The 21440-nt window shown below is 52.5% G+C and overlaps 2 protein-coding genes across 3 annotated transcripts; both read right to left on the bottom strand.

Annotated features, from left to right (window-relative positions):
• Positions 1-3139: 3139 nt before the first annotated feature.
• NEU1 (neuraminidase 1) lies at positions 3140-7343 on the bottom strand. 2 transcript variants are annotated; one of them, XM_080805551.1, is made up of 6 exons: positions 6928-7343; positions 6273-6465; positions 5121-5383; positions 4364-4546; positions 3963-4185; positions 3140-3863 (listed from the first exon to the last, which is right to left on the bottom strand). In XM_080805551.1, the coding sequence occupies exons 1-6, from the start codon at positions 7087-7089 to the stop codon at positions 3637-3639; spliced, it is 1251 nt and encodes a 416-aa protein (XP_080661677.1). In that variant the 5' UTR covers positions 7090-7343; the 3' UTR covers positions 3140-3636. The 2 variants fall into 2 exon arrangements, with proteins under 2 accessions (XP_080661677.1, XP_080661678.1); XM_080805552.1 differs by having other exon boundaries at positions 5310-5383; positions 6928-7253.
• A 181-nt stretch (positions 7344-7524) lies between these two features.
• SLC44A4 (solute carrier family 44 member 4) lies at positions 7525-21065 on the bottom strand (the record flags this gene model as incomplete). The annotated part of the gene is made up of 21 exons (XM_080805129.1): positions 7525-7769; positions 8638-8722; positions 8795-8889; positions 8997-9067; positions 9301-9374; positions 9486-9589; positions 9669-9763; positions 9846-10099; positions 12717-12819; positions 13088-13180; positions 14048-14147; positions 14254-14489; positions 14749-14832; positions 14920-15007; positions 16299-16359; positions 16526-16651; positions 16732-16831; positions 18249-18327; positions 18455-18528; positions 19061-19109; positions 21032-21065. The coding sequence occupies 21 exons, from the start codon at positions 21063-21065 to the stop codon at positions 7645-7647; spliced, it is 2130 nt and encodes a 709-aa protein (XP_080661255.1). The 3' UTR covers positions 7525-7644.
• Positions 21066-21440: the final 375 nt, after the last annotated feature.

The raw sequence follows: 21440 nt of genomic DNA, 5'->3' as shown, positions 1-21440 counted from the left end.
TCCCTCTCCCTCTGCCCCTCTCCCTGCTCATGCTTTCTCTCTGTCTCTCCCTCAAATAAATAAAATATTTAAAAAAATAAATAAAATAAAATATGCACCCAAAGTGCAGTCCTGTTTTGTTGGGGATGGGTTGGGACAGGAAGAAATTTCTTGTTCAATTTTCAGTCCTCAGGCCCTTGGCTTTATCTCCCGACTGCTAATCTGAGATCCACCAAAACCCTGATTTCAGCACTGAGCATTGGCTGATGTCCCCACGGCAAACAGAGCCTCCAGGCCCACTGCATTTTCTGCATTCTTGATTTCTATTATTTATGGGTTTTGAAGATTTCTCTTACCTTTCTGCCAGCTAAGCCTTACACTAAAAGTATGTTCTTAAAAATATTCCATCCAGAATATAAGGAAAGGAAAAACTACTCTTTCATTGTGATAATTTGAGTGAGGTTCGTTTGGTCAAAAACAAGTGCAAACTTTTGTCTTAGATCTTCTCTCCTAATCGTTCTTTTTAAAATTTTATTTAGAAGATTTTATTTATTTGTTTGACACACAGCAAGAGAGCACAAGCAGGGGGAGCAACAAAGGGGGAGAGAGAAGCAGGCCACCCGCTGAGCAGGGAGCCCAACATGGGGCTCAATCCCAGGACCCCAAGATCATGACTTAGAGGGGAGTCTGCTCCAGATTCTCTCTCCCTCTCTTTCCCCCTCTGCTCCTCACCCAGGGATGGGGCCCAGGGCTCTGCCCCAAGCCCTCCTGGGGGAGGATCCTCTCTCAGCTGACTGTTCTTGGCTAAAAAGAAACAAGGTCACTCTTCACAAGACTTCTGCCACATCTACTTCAGAGAAATTAGCTCTTGGGTCAGACATTTATGGTATCATTTCCTTTTTTCCTCAGTACTTTTTTTATTTTTATTATTTTTTTAAGTAGGCTCCACACTGGGCTTAAACAGATGATCCTGAGATCAAGACCTGAGCTAAGATCAAGAGCTGGACTCTTACCCAACTTAGCCACCCAGGCACCCCTCCCCCAGTATTTCTAATAACACTGTTAGCAAGACCTTGTCAGATGTGCAATTTTTAGTGCTATTAGACAGCAGATGTCCCCAAACCTGCAGACACCACTCTCTCTATTCTTCCCGCATCATACTTATCTCACAATCTGCATTAGAAAAGCAGAACCCCCCCACCCCACTGCTTGGGGCCTGGGTTTCTCTCTCCTTTCTTCCCTCAGATGTCCCCCTGCCTCCTCTGCCAGCCAAAGATTCTTCCTCTATATGTTCCCCGTGTGGTTGGTAACAGTGTGGTTTACCAGCCAAGACAAAGTATTACATTAATCAGTTTACTCTGAGAACTGGCAAGTAAAAGGGGGAAAGTTAAGCATTTACCCTGCCTTTCCCTACAAACCATGCTTCAGGGTAACCCAAGAGCTTCGATGAGGGAAAGCTTTTTTTTTTACTGAAGAATTTCAGGTAATAAATGGGGTAGAAATAATAGAATTTTTAAAAATCAACATTTCAGGGTGCCTGGGTGGCTCAGTCATTAGGTGTCTGCCTTCGGCTCAGGTCACGATCCCAGGGTCCTGGGATCAAGCCCAGCATTAGGCTTTCAGATCTGTGGGGAGCCTGCTTCTCCCTCTGCCCCTCCCCCTGCTTTCGTGTTCTCTCTCTGTCTGTCAAATAAATAAAATCTTTAAAAGAAAAAATTAGCATCTCACAACCCCTCAAAAATGATTCAGGCAAAACCCATCTGTGGATGAAATTATCAGTTGGAAGGTTGATGGGGGAACTTACAAAGGAGGGGTTGGGCCGTGGCCACAAGTCAAGCTCAAGCTCGGCTTTACTCAGTACTTGCCCCAGGATGTGCAGTAGGAAGCCCACACCATCTAGGAGAGGATCCTATCATGCAGCCCTCCCCGGCCCCCAAATGGAATTGGCAGCCGAACCTTCAGGTTTGATAACTGGAAATGTGAAGGCTGGAGGAAGAAGTCAAATGACAGTCTGAGGGACAAACTGACAAATCAGAGTGGAAGGTTCTATAGGACAAATGCCTCTATTTCTGCATAGGTGGTATCAAGAAAAAGAAAGAGGAGAGAGGGGAAGGCAGATTAATCTAGATTTAGGAGACATCAAAATGAAATGTATAGGTTTTCTTTGGATCCTCATTTGAACAAAACCATAAGTAAGACATTGCTGACACATTTGATGAAATTTACACATTGACAGGATGGATATTAGAGGATACCAGAGTTATTGTTAATGTTTTGGGTGTGTAACGGTGTTATGGTTATATAATAAAATGTTCCATTTTTAAAAAATGAGATGCATACTTAAGAACGTAGGGTTGAATGTCACAAAGTCTGGGATTTGCCTCAAAATATTTCAACCAAGGAAAGGAAAAGAAAAAAGAATTAGAGGAAGCAAGTGTTGGACATGTGGGGTGTATATGGGGTTCATTAACATATTTTTCTACCTTTGTGTTTTTAAAAATGTCTGTAAGTGAGAAAAATTAAAGTATTACATTACAAATTCTGGATCAAAAACAGTAAAATTGTACCATATCCTCACATACAGAAATCATTTCATTTTTTCTGATGGAATGAATTATTCTAACATCTCTTAGATGTTAGGGTAATTAGAGAAGGAAGTTCAAAGTAAAATGAACCTTTAACCTTTTACTCCTTAGTCATTAACACTCTTACCACCTTCTCTAGGCATCATTATTTTCTTTCCATATGGAGGAAAGCTACGGCTCTCCCACTCATCTGTAGGCTGCCCATTCTCTTCACAGCATCTGCTTGAGGATGGTGCTATTTTCTCACATCATTCCTCACCATGCTTATTCCTCTGCCACGCTGGCCTGGGAGAGCCTTCCCATCTGCATGTCACACACCTGCCTCACAGAGGATTCCATCTTAGCTATATAAAACAGGGCAGATTTTTTAATATCTCCCTGCCACTCCTCATTACACCTGTGGAGATGAATCTGTTTTCCCGTGAGAAGGAAGAATGTGAAAGGGAAAGGATTTAATTTGCCAAAATCTGATTTCCACGGGCAATAAGCACACCAGCTTCCTCCCCAAAGTTCATTACCAGCCTCTTTCAAGTGCACACGAAGACACCCACGGACAGAACCACAGAGACTCTACAAATGCTCATTCTCCTTCATTAAAAACGTTAAGTTACAAATATTTCGACTTATAAATAGTCAAGGTGGGTGGTACACCTAGTTCTTTACCCTGAATCCAAATTTTGCCCTTCTCGAACTTTTACCAACTGGCTCCATAGCCAGCATCTTACCTCAAAGAGGAAGCTCAGCCTTCCCCAATTCCCTGAGTTCGCATTTATTCAATTCTACAGGCCTAGCCCTGCCTAAGAAAAGGACCAATCATCACCCCAGGAAGGCAGAAACCACAGGGGGCCAAACCCAGCAATGATGTGGAAACAAAGTGCTCTCAAGTGAGGGCAGGACTTCCTGTGTGGAAGAAGCCAGGCAGTCCTAACAGAATGATCTCCCTGTCAAAGAGAACTCGGTTTTGCAAAAGGCTAGAGTTTAAAGGAAGGTGGAACTGTTTTTTAGGCAACTCTAGCAGACCCTCTATGGACCCATAGTCCTGAAGGCTAAGTCCAAGTGGCAGGCGTACAGGTCAGAGTGTCCCATAGACACTGACTTTTGCCAGGGAGATGCTCTCTGTGTACTGGTTCCGGCCTTTCTCATAAAGGACATAGAGCTGGGGGGCCTCGTCCTTCCCGCCCATGCTGCCCTCTAGGGCTGCCAGTGAGGAGTAGCCACTGGGGCCTGGCCACAGCTGGACCGTCTCTTTCCGCCACGAGGTACCATTGCTGAAGCTCCAGCGCAGTGTCAGGTTCACCCCTGGGGAGGGCAGGAGGGTCAGGGAAGGGAGGGGCTCTGGGTGCCCCTTCTCTAGGTAACAGGGGCTACCCCCACTGGCCCCATCCAAGAGATACTCACGAAACTCGGGATGGGCTGGATTGGAGAAGAAGATGATGCCAGAGCTGGTGGCTACAGCTCCTGCAGCCACCGCAGGGTCCACGAGCTCAGGGTCGAAGGTCACGTCACGGGGCCGTATCGTGTCACAGGCATCATAGCTGCGGAGGACAATTCGGCAGTGGCAGTGGTAGTTGTTCTGGTTTCGGGCATTGATGACAACTGAGCCATCTGGGAGCTCATAGGGCTAACAAGAGAGAATAGGGCTTCAGCAAGACCCAGGGAGGGGGCAGGGCAAAGGACCCTTGTCCCTGAGGAAGCAGGCCAGGTGGCACAGAGCTGAGTGGCCAGATCCTGAGGGAAATGGTGCTCTCGAGGGGGCAAGGCAGGTGGGGTGGGTGGGGAGCAGCCCATGGACTTCTGACCTGGCACTCATCAGGGTTGAAATCATTCTCCCGTTTGGGCTGGCCATAGGGGATGCCGCTGACCCCACTGCCATAGCGCCAGGAGGCACCATGATCATCACTGAGGAGGCAGAAGACCCCATCCCGCTCCAGCGTCCCATGGCCACACACGATGAGGCGGCCCTTCCGTGGCTCCCGCTGTTTCTGTGGGAAAGGAAGCTGGGTGTCACTGAGGGAGACACTGAAGGGGCTCACAGGCAGGGAAGGGGAACCCATCACCCCCCAAGCGTGAGAACACATCTGGTCCCCTTCAGTTCCATCCTGGCTACTGAGGGTCCCGGGAAGATTCCATAAACACCCATGGCCTGATTTGAGCTCCTCTGAAGAATAAGCTCCTTCAGGACATCTAGGGTGTACACTGGAGGACAGGTTGTGCACAAGACAAGGGGGTCTAGCTGCAGGGGTGCATGGGAGCTTGAAGCTATGCTTGGTGTGCTCACACACGAGCTGTACACCACAGCAAAGGCTTACATCTGCTCAAAGGAAGGGGTGCCTTTTTCCATTCTTCACAGCCCTGTTGACAACCCCCAAATGGGAAAGCAATGGCAAAGTCCCATCTTCCTTTGGGAGGAAGTTTCTCCCAGGATGTCCCTTTCTTCCAAGGAATCCCAAACTAAGGGGAAACCTGACTTCACAAGACCTTCTCCCCGGGGAAGAAGCCCAATTGGGGGCAGTCTCCTCAAAAGGCAGCCCCCTCCACCCATCTCGGAACAGAGACCTGGATGCCAGAGCCTGGTCCAGGGGCAAACATCTCGGTGCCAATGTCTAGTGAAAGATTTCGGGGAGGGCTCCAGGAAACACCGTCATCTTTGCTCCACACCAGCATGGTGGAGGCCACCTGGCAGCCAGCCTTGTGAGCGCAGAGGGAATAGAAAAGGAACACCACTCCTGTCTCCATATCGCTCACCACTGCCCCCAGGTTCAGCCCATCTGGGGTTTCCCCATCATCTACAATGAAGGCTGTTGGAGACCATGTGCTGCCTGAAGAGAAAAGAGAGGTAATCCAGGGTGAGCCCTCTGAAGGTGCCCTTTCTACCACTCCCTGTCAATTTCCAGCTCTTGATAAGGACCCAAGGCCCCAGAGTGGCCCCAGGGCCCTATAAGACTGCCCCACCTCCCCTCTCTGACCTTATCTATTCTACCCTTGCTCGCTCCATCATGTCCCCCAAGCTCCTTCCCATTCCTCGAATACTTCTCTCCTGGAGGCCTCTGAACAGGCTTGTGACATCTGCCTGGTACATTCTTCTTCAGGGTAACTCTCACCTCCTTTACTCAAAAGTCACCTGTTTAAAATTGCAACCAGGGGTGCCTGGGTGGCTTAGTCAGTTAAGTGTCTGCCTTTGGCTCAGGTCATGATCCCAGGATTCTGGGGATTGGCATCAGGATCCTTGCTCAGCAGGATCTGATCTCTCCCTCTGTGTCTCCCTCTGCTGCTACCTCTGCCACTCCCCCTGCTTTGTGCTCTCTCACTCTAGATATCTCTCAAATAAATAGATAAAATCTTAAAAAAAAAATTGCAACCAATCTCCAGCAGCCTGTTTTATTTCTCTCCATCATATTTATCACTTTCCAACACAAAAAAATAAATTTACCTATTTATTATGTTTCACAACCATAATCACAGAATCTAGAACAGGGCCCAGTATATAGCAAGTGCTCAATAAATGTTTGAATGTTCAACTCCTAGATGATCACAATTTCTAGAACACTGCTCTGGACAGCTTCCCTCATAAAGTTCCCTCTACCCCTCAGGGAACCCAGGCCTCCAGCTCTCCCAATGGTCCTATCCTATTCTCAGGGGCCTTGGGCAGGTCAGGCTCCCCATCCATGCAACCTAACGCCAGCCCTTGTCATCCAGGCATATTTATACCCTGGTCGGTGGATCTCCGAAGAGCAATGAACTTGGCCCCCTCATCCGATGTGGACATTTTCCTGGCCTCGGCGAAGGCAAGGAGAGTCCCCTGAGGAGTGGTTGTGATGAGCGGGATTCGGAAGGTGTGCACAGAACCGATCTGCTTCCCGCTCACCCACAGCAGCTGCTCCATGGTCACCAGCGGCTGAACCTGCGAAGGGAGGAGGGAGTGTCAACCGACAAACTCGACTTCGGGTTTTAGGGCGGATGAATAGAGGCTCCGAGTTGAGTTTCCCTGGGTAAGCGGTGTTGGGGATCAGAGTGTGGGTGGGGGGCAGAATGAGGAAGGGGAACCGGCGGAGAGTTTGGAGCAAAGCTGGGGCCTCGGAGCCGGGGAAGGGCTAAGAGGGGAGAAGGCGCCTTCGGGCAGCGCGGGGGTGGGGGACCTCCAAAGGGGAACGAGCGTGAATGAAGAGGAGACTCAGAGTACAGGAGGGCAGGAGGACAAGGGCCCGGGGAGGGAGAGGGGTTGGGAGCGCATGGAGGGAACGGGGTCTAAGAGCGGCGGGAGAGTCCCTCGGAGGAAGGGGTCTCAGCAGCCCGCGTCCCGGGGGACGCTGGGCACAGACGACCTGCGTGGGTCGGGGATGGGGATATACGAGGGGAGACTCACCAGACTGAAGTCGTTCCTTATCCCAGCCCCAAATTCTGCCAGAGACAACAGCAGCAGAAAGATCGCGGCAAATACCTGAACTCTACAGCCTCCCCAGAACCCCGGCATCTGCGGTCCCCCGGGTCCGCCCGGGAGCACTGCGCCGGGTCGGCCCGCCATCATATCTTTTCCCGGGCCGTCAGGACCTGGCCCTCAGGCCTAGACGCGGGCCAGAGTCTGTCAGCTGACCCAGCCCTTTAAATGCCAGCTACTACCGCCCCCCTCACCCGCAACTCCCCTAACCCGCCTGGAGTCCAGCCACCTGCCGCACTTCCGCGACTCTAATTGGCCCTCACACACTCAGGCTCCTCACATGACCCTTCGGCGCCGTGGAGCTGGACCTTCCAATTGGCTCCTTTTGACGCCTCGGAGCTTGTGACCCGGACTAGAAGCTTATTGGCTGGGATGAAGAAGGGCCGGCATCACTGCGCAGGAATATTTTGATTGGCCATGGCCCCTGGGGCGGGTTTAGGGGCGGGGTCTACTTTAAAGAGCCAGGCGGCATAAAAAAGCTGCACGTCGTCATGGAGGCAATTAATTGAAAGTCCCGGACTTTTTGAGAAAACAAAATATCAACATTTAATAATTTGTTTTGAACTACAAAATCAAGATCTGGAAGGCGGGGTGATGCTGGGAGGCTGTACAGGAGGGGAGCAGCCCTGATCAGGGCCGCGTCTCTCACTTCTTTTTCTTCTTCTTGTCCCCGGGGAACGCCTCGTTCTTCTTGCCTAGGATCTTCAGAAGGGATGTGGGCATGTAGTAGGGCCGGTCCGGGGAGCCGTCGTTCCTCTCCAGGTCTTCCACTGAGCCGCAACATAGACCGTTAGAGTGGACCCCCAAGGGCCCCCCAGTCGAGGAGACTAGCCGCATGGGTCCAGGCTGCACCAACATGGGCTGTTTTGGGGGGGCAGTTTTGGTAACCTACTGGGCAGGTTATGTAATCTCAGTTTCCCCGGGGTGATGTGGGGTCAGTAATACTGTTATTTCACAGCGTGCTTGGGCTTAGCAGAAAAATGCAGGTCAGCCGCGTACTGCAGATTGTAGTGCGTACTAAACCCTGAATGCATGTAGAATTGAATCCTGAAGGACACAGGGATTAGTGGCGCTGACCCCCACGCAATCAACAATCCGCCTGTTACTTTTGATTCCCCCCCAATTTAATAGCCTACTGTTGACCGAAAGCCTTACTGATAACATAAAAAGTCGATTAGCACATTTTGTATATGTACAGTATACTGTATTCTTAAATAAAAGAAGACAAGGAAAAGAAAATGTTAAGAAAATCCTAAGGAAGAGAGAATACGTTTACAATACTGTATTTATCGGAAGAAATGGGGTTGTTCAAGGGTCGTAGGAGGGTGAGAAAATCCGCACTCACTACAGCCACCTGCTGGGAATTTTCCTGTGGTGAAGGTCTACCTTTGATTTTCTGGGGAAAGACACCAGAGGCCTCTGCCCTGAAATGCTCTTTCTTGGGAGACCCTGCCAGCCCCACAGCTCACTTTCGCTTTTCTGCAAGCCCCTGGCTTGAGGATGGCCAAAGAGGCTTCCTCTGACTTTGGCTCCTTTAACTCCCAAAGTTGCTGTTTCTAGAAGTCCCAAGTCTCCAAAAAAATCCTAAACAATCTGGTACCTTGACATCTGGGGGAGGTGGGAGGGAGTGTCACTCACAGAAACAGAGGAAGAGCGTGTCCACACACATGCCAAAAACGCTGAAGAAGCCACTGGCAATGACGTAGGCCCCCAGGATGGAGATCTGGAAGATCCAGGGAGCGTTAGAGTTCGTTTGGGGGGTTGGACTGTAAGGCAGAGCCAGGGAGTCACTCACCATGATGGGCAGCCAGTAATAGTTGAGGGAGGGGTTCTCAAAGTCTCCACCCAGGCCCCGGATGCGACCGGTGAAGAAAAAGAAGGACAGGACCCCTGTGGGAGAGGTCTGGAGGTCAGTGTCGTCACTCCTCTGAGGTCACCTCTTTGGCCGCCCTGTGCCCCTGCCCTCTGTCCCTATAACTCCCAGCCCCAGCTCTTACCGACACCCCCAACCACCAGCAGCTTCCCGAAGAGCAGCAGCAAGTCTGTGACTTTATCCAGAACGACCACCCTGTATGGGAAGTTGGGGTGGGTCAGGCTTGAGTGCCCTGGTAGCGCTAGGAACCGGATTGGCTATATAAGTTGCTGTGACATATGTCAAATGAAAATCATTTGTGCTTCAAGATGAAGGCAGCAGAACATTTAACCAAGCTCGAGACCCTTCTGAGCCCGCCTGGCATGCTCGTGAAGCCAGCCTGGGCTGGGAGATCGCGGCAGGGGGCCAGGGAGAACGGAGAGCCTGACCTGACAATGTTCCGCATGAGCAGCATGAAGGCATTTTTGGCGGAGACACAGAAATTCTTCCCGTAGATGGCGATCTGAGTGGGGTGGAAAGGTCAGAGTCACCTGTGTGGAGCTCACCTGGGCCAGGGCGGGGGCCTGAGCCAAGAGACCCCAGAACAAGGGGCCGCTCATTCCCCGGGGCTCACCATGATGTAGGCATTGCGGTTTAGGAACTTGATAAACTTCTCCAGACACCAGAGGCAGCACTTAAAGCAACACATGATGCAGCGGGCCACGGGGTTCTGGGCTCCTGGGAGAAAGGCAGAGCTCATGTTTGGTCACTATCCCCTGGCAGCCCCTCCCCAAGGGGAGGTGAGCCAGCTGCTTACCTCTCAGTTTGTTGTCGATGTACTCCAGAACGACTCGGGCTATCTGCACAAGGCTCAGGATGAGGGCTCCGAAGGCCAGCGACCCAGTGTGGTACCTGCAGAGGGGGGAGTCAGAGGCAGCCCCAGGACCCCGAGACTCCCAGGTTCACCCTTTTCAGTCCCCTGCCCGGGGCTTACCGGAGTGTGCGGATGAAGGCAGAGCTCAGGGGAAAGGTGGGGATGTCCTGGGGCTTTTGGAAGGCCCAGTAGAAGGAGGCAAAGGCGCCAGCCAGGACACACTGGCCCAGGGCCAGCACCCAGTTGAGGGTCCAGAATAGCCCCAGGATCCCGTAGATTTGCAAGTTGAAGAGAGAACGCTGAACCAGGCCGGTGGATGAGTAGCTCTGGAAGACGCACCTCAGCCCAGGGCAAGAGGAGTTCATGGGCTGGGCCTGGTGGTGACAGAGGAGGGTCATTCCCAGCCAACTCCTGCCACTCCTGGAGGAGAGGGAGGGAAGTAGCCACCTCCCTGAGCTGGGGAAGCCATTTCCTTCCAGGAAATCCTTCGTCAGATTCTAGTTGGGTTCAGACTGCCTAGTGTGTGAGAGTAATTTGTTTTCCTTCCATCTCTATATGGGCAGGAGAGTTCCCAGGCTGCGAGGGCCAACCCTTAACGGTGTGAAGGCAGCGTGACCAGCCCCTAGCTCTCTCCCTGGCACTCAGTCAGCAAGCCCCTCTAAGACAGCCTTTGCAACGTCAACCAAAATGTTTTCTAGCAAAAATGAACAGACTGGGTATTAGATGGTATTAAGGAGTTATTGTTAATCTTCGGTGTGATAATGGTATAGTGGTTATGCTTTTTATTTATTTTTAAATTTATTTATTTTTGGTTGTGTGTATGTTTTTTTTTTTTTAAGATTTATTTTTGGAGGGTGAGAGGATGGGTGAGCCTGGGGATGGGTATTAGGGAGGGCACGGATTGCTTGGAGCACTGGGTGTTATAAGCAAACAATGAATCTTGGAACATTACATCAAAAACTAATGATGTAGGGGCACCTGGGTGGCTCAGTGGGTTAAGCCTCTGCTTTCAGCTCAGGTCATGATCTCAGGGTCCTGGGATCGAGCCCCACATTGGGCTCTCTGCTCAGCAGGGAGCCTGCTTCCCCCTCTCTCTGCCTACCTCTCTGCCTACTTGTAATCTCTCTCTGTCAAATAAATAAATAAAATCTTAAAAAACAAAAAACCAAAAACCTAATGATGTACTGTATGGTGACTAACATAAGAAAAAATTTTTTAAAAAGATTTATTTTTAGAGAGAGAGTACAAGCAGGGAGAGGGGCAGATGGAGAGGGAGAGAATCTGAAGCAGACTCTTCCCTGAGCAGGGAGCCTGCTCCAGGCCTCAATCCCACCACCCTAAGGTCACCACCCTGAGATCATGATCTGAGCTGAAATCAAGAGTCAGACGTTTGACCAGCTGAGCCACCCAGGTGCCCCTTTGGTTGTGTTTTTTTAAAAGTCCTTCTGTGTCAGGGCACCTGGCCGGCTCGATTGGTAGAGCGTGCAACTATTGATGTCAGAGTTGTGAGTCTGAGCCTCACGTTGGGGGTTGAGAATCCTTAAAAAAAAACAACAACAAATAAAGTAAAAAGTCCTTATCTGGGGCACCTGGGTGGCTCAGTGGGTTAAAGCCTCTGCCTTTGACTCAGGTCATGATCCCAGAGTCCTGGGATTGAGCCCGGAATCGGGAATCGGTCTCTCTGCACGGCGGGGAGCCTGCTTCCTCCTCTCTCTCTAAGCCTGCCTCTCTGCCTACTTGTGATCTCTGTCTGTCAAATAAATAAAATAAAATAAAATAAAATAAAATAAAATAAAATAAAGTCCTTATCTGTCAAGATCCATCCTGATGTGTTTATGGGTAAACTGGCACTTATGTCCAGAGTTTACCTTAAAAAACTCCAAAAAAGAAAATAAATAAATTAATTAAAAAAAAAAAAAAACTCCAGAAAAAAAGAATTGTGGGGTTGGTGGCGTAGAGATGGATGAAACAAGGACAGTGGGAAGTTGAGGGTTTGTGTGAGTTTGAAAATTTGCATAATAAAAAGTAAAAAAAGGCAAAAGTAAAAACAAAAACAAAACCAAAAACCCTTTACAGGAAATGTGACAAAAATCTTGAGAATTGCTGAAATCGCTGAAAGTGTCTTTGAAATTTGAAAATAAACCACTCTGCACTTTGTAATTGTGTGTTTGTGTCAGTCTCCGAGGCTAGATCCTGAGCCAGCTGGAAGCCAGAACCAGGTCGTTTGGTGATTTGCATACCTAGTGCCTGGCACAGGGTGGGTCCTCCCTAAATGTAAACCTCCCTCCCTCCCTCTCCTGTTTTAGAGTGCCCTAATGCCTGTGAGCAAGCCCCTGGTCCCAGCTTCCAAGGGGTGGCGCCCCCACCCAAAGCTCTGAGGACAGCAAACCGCCTGCAGTCCCTTGCACTTTCTGGAAACCTAACACGGCAGAATGTGGGGAAGCGGCTTCTCTCCATCCGCCGCACCCACCTGCCTGTTGCCCAAGGCACCATGCAAAAATGAAACAAAACCCATCTACAGTTATCAACTCTTATCAGGTGCCAGACATGTACAAAGCACTTTATGTGCCTGATGTCATTCAATCTTCTCAGCCACCCCGAGAGACAGGTATTACAACTGTCTCCATTTTACAGATGAATGGACTGAGACTGGAGGCGGAAGTGGCTAACAGTTCTCCTGGCAAAGGCAAGTCCAGTCCAGGCAGGGGAGGGTGGGAAGTGCCGGTACCCAGCTTTCCCAGGGCCTCATGTAGCCCCCAGCCTCAATTTCCTTCTCTGAGTAAGGAGTGGTTGAGGGGGAGCACTGGATCCAGAGTCCACTGCTGGCTCCCTTCCTGGCTCTGCTGGGGGTTGTTGTGGGATCTTGAGGGACCTCATTTTGCTCTCCGGTCCTCCGTCTCTGCTGTGCAATGAGGGATTTGGACCAGCTGGCCCCTGAGGTCACCTCAGCCCTGCTGTGGCCCCCTCCATGTCTACCCCAAATCCCCTCACCATGGCGTTGCATGATGTATTCATCTGCACTTTCTCACAGCCGGGCAAGCTGGCATTGGGTGCCCAGAGGACATATTGGGGTTGGCCCGATGTGGCCAGGTACCCAGAGGGGAGTCAAGGAAGAAGGCATAGTCACATGGGGGTCTCCACAGGTCCCCTCCTCAGGGACACCTTCCCAGGTTCTTGGCACAGGTTGTTCACTGCACAAAGGGTGGGAAATCAGCCTGGGTTCAGTCTTTCAACTCTGTCCAGGGGCAGGCCTGTGTCTGCCCAGATGAAGGGGCACATTCTTCCAATTGCGGTGTACAGGTAAATACAACCCCTTCCCCTTCCCCGCCCTAGGAGGGCCAGGCCATGTGGGCAAAGGATACAGGGCGGTCATGGCCCAGTAGACAATGCAGATGAGCAGGAGGACAAAGGTGACCAGAGGGTAGAACAGGGTAGACATCATCTGCCCCACAGCCCTGTAGGAAGGTAAGAGCGTCCTTCAGTATGGCCCCAGTCCCCAGCACCCACCCATCCTCTCCTGGGGCTGACCCTGGCAAGGTCCCCACCACCGTCATTGCCAGGACCTCCTCTGTCCTCCAGGCTGGGCACACAGTAGGTGCTCCCTGAATGAACTGAATTGAATAAATCAGGCTCAAGGGACCCTTAGAAGAAATTGGAATCACAGAGAAGCCACCTGGGGCAGCTTCAGGGAGGATAAGGGAAAGAGTCTTCGAAGTATGGTCTCCTGATGGATTTGGCAGGTAGGTCCTGGGCGGGAAAAACCTGGGCTTCTGCCATTCCTCACGTCAACCACGACCGCCACAACAGCAGTTACCATTCTGACTGCTCCTCACGGAGAGCCTGCTTCCTGTTCTGGAAGCTGACAAGACACTAACTCATTTAATCCTCATGAGAGCCCTACAAAGTAGGAACTATTATTGCCACCCCTAACCCCCACCACGAGCCCCTGGATGGCTCGGTCAGTTAAGCGTTTGCCTTCGGCTCAGGTCATGATCCTGGAGTCCTGGGATCGAGTCCTGCATCGAGCTCCTTGCTCAGTGGGGAGTCTGCTTCTCCCTCTACCTACCACTTCTCCTGCTCATGCTCTCTCAAATAAATAAATAAATAAATAAATAAATAAAATCTTAAAAAAAATTATTGTCCCCATTTCACAAATGGGTAAACCGAGTCTCAGAAAACTGGAGTCACTGAGTCACATAGTGGTGTTAACCACTGTGTAACTCTGCCCTTCTCCTCTGGGGCTCCCTGCCACCTTCCCAGCACTGCCATTCCACGCCTGCACCCCATCCTCTGCCCCATCTCCCCCCCAGGCAGGTGCTGACTTGCTGGCCTCCTTCAGAAGGGCGATGGCGATGCGAATCCGCTGCCTCAGGAAGATCAGCAGCAGCAGCAGGGTGCCTTCAAGCACAGCCAGGACGATCACTGAGGGTGCACAGGGAGCAGATGGGCCGGGGTCAGGGCGGGGGCTTGGTGAGACCCCGGGCAGTCCCAGGCTGGCTGCGGGTCCAGCAGTGGGCAGGGCACTCACCGGCCGCCAGCCAGGTCTCCTGAACATTGCGGTAGGCGCTGAGGTTGGTGGTGACACCCAGCTGGGTGATGGAGGCACCCTTGTCCCGCAGCACGCGGTACTCCTCCCAGCAGTGGTAGATGCCGTAGGCCAGCACGCCCAACACCCCGAGGATCAGCACCAGCACCAGGGGCCCGGCCACCAGGCGCAGAAGGAAGATGAACAGCAGGCTCAGGACCAGAGCCACAGCTAGGGCGCTGTAGGCAGGGTGGGGTAGGTGAGGGTGTTCCCTGGTCCCCTAAGTTTTCTCCCTTCCCGAGGCTCCCAAATGCCTCAAGCTCCCAATGTCCCCAGCTTAGACCCCCTTTCTCTTATGGATCTTGTTGGCTTTGGGGTCAGTTCTGAGCTCTGGCTCCTCCTCCTCTGTCCAAAATTTCTGTTTCAGATATTGGGCTAGGGGCCAGAGGAGGGCGGAGGACAGCGGGGAAGGAGAGAGTAGGGGAATCGGTGACTCACACAAGAATCCAATACCAGGACTGGGCAACGTCTTCGAAGATTTTCACAGTGATGTCACGGGCATTGAGGCTGTCAAGCACACTGCTGCTGGATGGGGGTACACAGAGTCACATGGGGCTGTTGTGGAGGGAAAGGGTATGGGACAGGGGTGTGGGGGCAGAGGATGCCCACCTGATCCCCTGGGAGATGGAGGTGTTGCTGGAGATCCCTGGGAGTTCAGGTAGAGTGCTGTTCAACAGTGGAAGACAACGCCCCAGAGCTGGAGGGAGAGAACCGGGCTCTTGGGTGGGAGAGCCCAGAGCTTTGCCTTGAAAACCTCTGGCTCCACCCAGCACCCCAGTGGCCTTAGGGAAGGCAGGACAGATGGGCTTTGCCCTCCCCCACCCAGACAGCTGCTCTTGACTCCACAGTCAAGAGCGAATTTCTGCCCGGCACAGCCCCATCCAGCTTCCTTCACTGTCTCTCAGGACCCCTTCCTCTTGTCCTTGCCGCTGCCAGGTGGAGACCACATTTCCTCTGGCCTCTTACACTCCAGCCTCCACCCAGCCTCCACCCCACCCCTCAACCCACCCTCTGCCTGAGAGCCGGGGAGACCAGGCCTTGTCATTCCAGGGCTTTAGAGCATTCGGGTGCTCAGATACTTCCAGCAACTCTGCCCTGGAGAGCCCATGCTCCCTGGCCAGGCTTCAAGGCCCCACCATCTGAGCTCAGCGCACTTTGGCCTCACTTCTGTACCTCTGCTCTCCCTGAGTCTCTCTCTGAGTGTTCTCCCTCCAGAAATCCCCTCCATTACTCCCTGCTCAACTGCATCTCCACGTCACTTCCTCCAGGAAGCCTTCTCACCCCTTCCCCATTTCGTGTGGTGCCTATTATGTGCCTACAGAACCCTTTATCTCACCTTCCCAATGACTTTGCCAGGCAGGCTGGCTTTGGCATTTCTATTCTAAAGATGGGGAAACGAGGCTCAGAGAGGTTGAGTAATTGGCCCAAGACCACACAGCCGGAAAGTGTTGGAATCTGGATCTGAGCTTGGAGCATTCACCTGAGATCTTTTTATTGTAGTTATTTTGAGAATTGGTTATTTTTTCTCATGCTATAATTAAACTTTTTTCCTATTAAAAATACCATGACTATTGGAAAGAAGAACATATAGAAAAAATTAAAAAGCCAGAGGCAATCCCAGCACCCAGCCACATTTGCTTGTGAGTCTGGCCCAGTGCACAGACATTAACGTGTGTGGGTGCCTTTGCCCAGCTGTGTTTCCACGGGGTGCTCATGCAGCGTCTTTGCCAACATCTCAGATCGCTGCACCTAAAATGTATCTCGAACCCGGAGCAGTTTCATCTGCCCTGGGTCTCGCCTGGGTGCTTGGCGCTCAGCAGGTGCACAAGATGGTAGGGTCAAGGGGCAGAGAGCAAAATGAAGACCCAGTGCTAATTCCAGTTTGGCCCTACAAGCTGCGTGACTCCTCTCTCTGGGCCTGGCTTCCCCATTTGAGCAGTCAGAATACAGGACTAGATGCTGCCCGAGGAAGGAGTGCAGCTTCTCACCTGGAGTGGAAGGGAGGAGGAAACTGGGGCAGAGCTCCTGCTGCAGGCTTTGGATCACTGGCTGGGGGGTAGGGGGAGGACATACAGAGGCACAGACACAGAGCAGGATGAAAGAGGGAGCCCCCGCACCACCCCCACCACGATCATAGTCACCTACCCAACTGCCCCTCTCCCCACCCACGTGACTCCTCCCTGACCACAGCGATGACACTGGAGGCAACTCTCACCATATCCCAAGGCACCCCTGGCAGACAGAAGTTCCTGTTTGCCGTGTAGAAGACCTCCCCAACATTCTGCGAGAACTGGCTGACTTCCACCGTCCATGCGACTTCGGGGCAGGAGGACACACACACCTGAGGCCAGAGAGCATGCAGAGGGGCTGGTACCTGCACCCGGGGGGCAATCCGGGTAGAGGGATGTCCCAGACTCTGACCTGGGATGTGGGACACTGCAGGCCGTTCTCAGCGACCGTGATGATGTTGGTGGCCAGAATGCAGCTGAAGATGTTGAAGTAGAGAAGATACGGTTTATCTCTGTGGAGGGGAAGGAAACGTGGGCATCAGGGTCTGGTCGGTCAGGTGTGGGGGGAGGAATGCCAGGGCCGTACCTTGAGGATACAGTGCGTCCAGTGAAAGTGTGTGTGGGGCCCACACCCTGACCCATAGCACTCAGCTCCTGGCCTTAGGAAGCTCAGTTCTCCTGGGGAGATACAGGAGGCACTCGGAAGATTTCCCAGAGTAATTGAGCCTCGAAACTGCTACCAAATGGCTGAGAGTTTTATGACCTCGAGCAAGTCACTTAACCGCCCACTGCCTCAATTCCATCAGGTGTAAGGTAATAGGACCTGCTTCATAGGGTTTAAATGAGTTTGTGTGTGCAAAGTACACCATCTGCCTGGAACATAGTAAACGCCCGTATCATTGTTAAGGTTTTATTATTTACAGAAAGTTTCCTGCCGGTGGAACTGATGGCAGTTTGGGGACACCCCCCGAACTTCAGAAGAAAAGATCAAAGCTCAGAGAAGTTGACTACCTTGCCCAAGGCCATATGACCAGAACTTAGCTCAGTTGGGGAAACAAATGCCAAACTCTGAACTTTAAAACCCATGCACTTAACCATGGCCCTGCCTCCCATCTTCGGAAGGAATCAGAAGCCAACTACCCAGAGATGGAGGTTGCTCAATGTGGCCTTGAGTGGGAGGCTGTGGCTTGTGGGCAACAAAGGAAGGATCTGGAGCCCGAGTGTTGGGATCCTGTTCTCTGCCTGCTGCTCACCTTACCTCCTGTGGCCCTCCCCTTTAATTTTTATTTATTTATTTATAAAGATTTCATTTATTTATTTGTTGGAGAGAGAATAAGCAGGGGGACCACCAGGCAGAGGGAGAAGCAGGATCCTTGCTGAGCAAGGAGCCTGATGCGGGACTCCATCTCAGGACGCTGGGATAATGACCTGAGCCAAAGGCAGGTGAGCCACCTGGGCATTCCCCTCTTTTATCTATCTATCTATCTATCTATCTATCTATCTATCTATCTATCTATTTAAAGATTTTATTTATTTATTTAACAGAGAGATAGAGAGAGCACAAGTAAGCAGAGCGGCAGGCAGAGGGAGAGAGAGAAATAGGCTCTCCGCTGAGCAGGGAGCCTGATGCAAGGGCTTGATTCCAGGACCCTGGAATCAAGACCTGAGCCAAAGGCAGACCCTTAACCGACTGAGCCACCCAGGGGCCCCAGGTTTTTAAAAGATTTTATTTATTTATTTGTGAGAGAGAGTGGGGGGGCACAAGCAGGGGACATGGGAAGCAGAGGGGGAAGAAGGCTCAGGCTCCCTGCTGAGCAAGGACTCAATCCCAGGACCCCCAGGATCATGATCCGAGCAAAAGGCAGACGCTTAACCCACTGAGCCACCCAGGGGTCTCCCATCTGGCCCTTTTCCTGCCATTGTACTCACTTGTTAGCCCCTACCCCGCAGTAGGCCCCGGTAGAGTTCCTGGGGTAGAGGACTTGCCGGGGGTCTCCGTACACCCAAGCTGGAAGCAGACAGAGAGATGAATCACCAGAGGGTGGGATTTGGGGGTGGGGGGAGAGCAGCTTCCGGGATGGTCCCTGCCCCTCCCTCCCGCCAGGGCCCCAGCACTGCACCTGCTGGAAACTCACCCACGATCCCCACCACGATGTAACCCAGAATGAAGACAAGGAAGAGGATACAGCAGATGATGTCTGTGCAGCTCCTGGGGGAGAAGTGGGGGAAGCCATTGGAGAGGTGGGTGCTGGTCTAGGGGAGTCCTGGGTTGGAGTTGGGGGATGCTGGAGAATGGGTGTTGGTAGGTTTTATTTTATTTTTCTAAGAAAACCTTTTTCTCACAAAAATAAGTTCTCACAGGGAATAAATAAGAAGGAGTTGTTTCCATTTGTCCTCAGGAAGTTGTGTGGGGGGCATGACAAAAAACACAAAATTATTATTTTCTGGGTGAGGGAACTTCTGAAGCATGACACAGAAAAATAAACAACTCCTAAGTGCCCAGCTGGCTGAATTTTCCCAAAGAGCACATACCCGTGTAGCCAGCTCCCAGGTCAAGAAATAGAACAGCAGCAGCACCCCAGAAGGCCCCTTGTGCCCGCTCCAGACACAAGAGTTCATCCAAGGGCACCATTCTCCTGGGGCAGGAGTTTTCTTTTTATAAACTTCTTACCAATATTGCAGCAAATACAACACAAAATCAAGACCCCCACCCCCTAGCTCGGGAAGTGCCCAGAACTCACCTGTTCCTGATGGGACCTCGAAAGGAGGGGTCATATTTGGCTGGTTTTCCTGAGGGGCACAGGGAGGAGTAGAGAGAGTGAGGGTCTGAGGGGACGTCTCTCCCCATCTCCTGTCCCTTCCACCTCCTTCCCTGCAGGGTGATCCTACCCTGGCCCAGGCTCTACCCTGGCCCTCAGGAATGCAGGGGAGATGGAAAGGGCAGGGCTCGTGGGAGAAGTTGGAGAGCAGGAGAGGTAGGATCAAGACCTGGGCAGCAGCCTCACTGCTGCCCATTCACTCTCTTTGGAGAGAGGGGAAAAGGGGGCCTTAACAGGTTGTTTCCAGCCCACACCTCAAGGCTGGCAGCCAGGGAAATAGCCTTCGCCTCCTGCCCCTTTCCTGGCCCATTTGTCCTGTGTCTCCCTCCGGCGGGGATGTGGGACTCTGAGTGAAGCCACCTCAGTGGCTCTCCCACCCCAATCCTTTTCCCTCTCCCTTCCTTGTACCCAGGCTGGGGTGGGCACCAATCTAAGCACCTCAGGGAAGTCACAGCCCTCCCCACAGCTGCCCCAGGCCCTACCTCCACACTCTGGCCCAAGGCCACAGGGAAAGAAACTGGAGCCAAAGGCTTGAACTACTGCAGGACAGGAGCGGGGCAAGGAGGGGCCCCTGTAAAGCCCCCCACCCAAAGGGACCCCAGGCCACTGCCAGTCTCTGGGTGAGCAGTCAGGGTGACACCTGAGCCTGGTGGTTGAGACTGTGGTTGGTTTAGATTGTGGCCATGTCCTGTTCCTGGTCCTCCCTGAGTACACACAGGGAGGAGGTGGGGCCAGGCCACTAGGGTCCTGTGTTGGCAGAGAGGAGGCAGGGCAGAGGGTTGGGCAAGTGTGGGAAGGGGTGCGATTCATTCTCTTTAGGTGTTCTGGACTCTGTCCCTCCATGGCTCTCAGACATGAGATCAATGATTGACCCAAAGCTGTTCCAGGAAGTCTACTGGGGAGGCCTTCTGCTCCTTCCCCTAGCCTGCTTAGGAACCCAAGCTTTGCCTCTGGGAGGGCCCTCCCTCCCCTTCAGACCAGGAGCTCAGACTTCTAAGCCTCAAGGGACCCCTGCAGGCAGGCCTGGGCCTTACTGCTCACAGGGATCCCAGAAGCGGGTGTCCCAATTTCCTCCCATCTCAGACCACCCCACCCCTAATCCTAGGGGGTCTCTGGGATGGGGTCCCAGCCCTGGGTCCTCATGGAGATTCTGCAGATAGGCTCCCTGCTCCCTCTTGCCTCATCTTACCTTTCACAGGAAGCCCTTGTGAAGCCACTACCCTTATCTCTCATGGTCCCCTGAGAAGTCTCCCCTCCTAACAGAGACCCCTGAGGCAGGCCCCGGCCCCCTCTCCACAGAGGCCCACAGTCCTAACGCCTCATAGAGACCCCCAAACAAATGGCACTCCTGCTGTCACTGTTCACAGAGACCCTGGGAAGCAGACCTCTAGCACCATTTTCCCACAGAGACCCAGGGTCCAGACTGAAACTCCTCTTCCTCACAGGGAGCCCAGCTGTTCCTCCTGACAGAGGCCAGACCACAGCCTCACCCTTTAAAAGGCTCTGCAGCACATAGACCTTCCTGGCCCCTGAGCCCCACCCTCCTGCTTGGGACCCTGACCCTGCCTTCTTCCATTCAGGGTTTGCTGCCCAGGGCCCTGCCCCGAGGGACCCGGATTCCAGCCTCAACTCCTCAAGGAGACCCCAGCTTCACTCCCTCCCCAAAGTCTCTCTGGCAAAGGCTCCCAGCTCTGAACCCAATCCTCCTCCCAGGACCCAGAGTCTACTTCCTTCCATCAGCTCTTTCCACGCCCTCCCTTCAGGGACCGAGGGCTCCCCTCAGCTCCTCTCCCTGGGGCCAGCCCCAGCTCTTGCTCCCCCAGAGCAGCCAGGCTGGCCTCCCCTCCCTCCGCAGGTCCTAGGCCTCTGCCCCAGCCTTGCCCTCAGACTCACCACAGGCCTCATCCCCGTCCTGTTTTCCCCCCATGGTTCAGTCTCCAGAGTGATTGGAGCCAGGGAGACCTAGCGACTCACCTGCCTCCCGGCCCGCCCTCCCACACGTCACAGCCCCACCTCCGCCTGTGGTCCTGACACACTCTGTTCCTTTCTCAACTCTGCCTGGGCAGTGCCCTGCTGGACGCCCGGAAGGCCGAGCCTGGGACCGGATTAGGGCTGCTTGCCACAGGCGCCGTGGACCAGGGCACGCTTTAAGAAAATCCTTCACGTTTTTGCAAATTACTTCAGCTGCAATTGACTCACACCTATACTCTCCTGCCGGATTAAGTGTTGAGATTTGTCTTTTAGCGCTTTGCTGGACTCTGTCCACAGTGGTCTCCTCACAATCCCCCCTCCCCTCCCCTTG

This window comes from Martes martes (genome assembly GCF_963455335.1).
Source record: "Martes martes genome assembly, chromosome: 6".
NCBI lineage: Eukaryota > Metazoa > Chordata > Mammalia > Carnivora > Mustelidae > Martes > Martes martes.
This window is presented reverse-complemented; position numbering and strand designations above follow the sequence as displayed.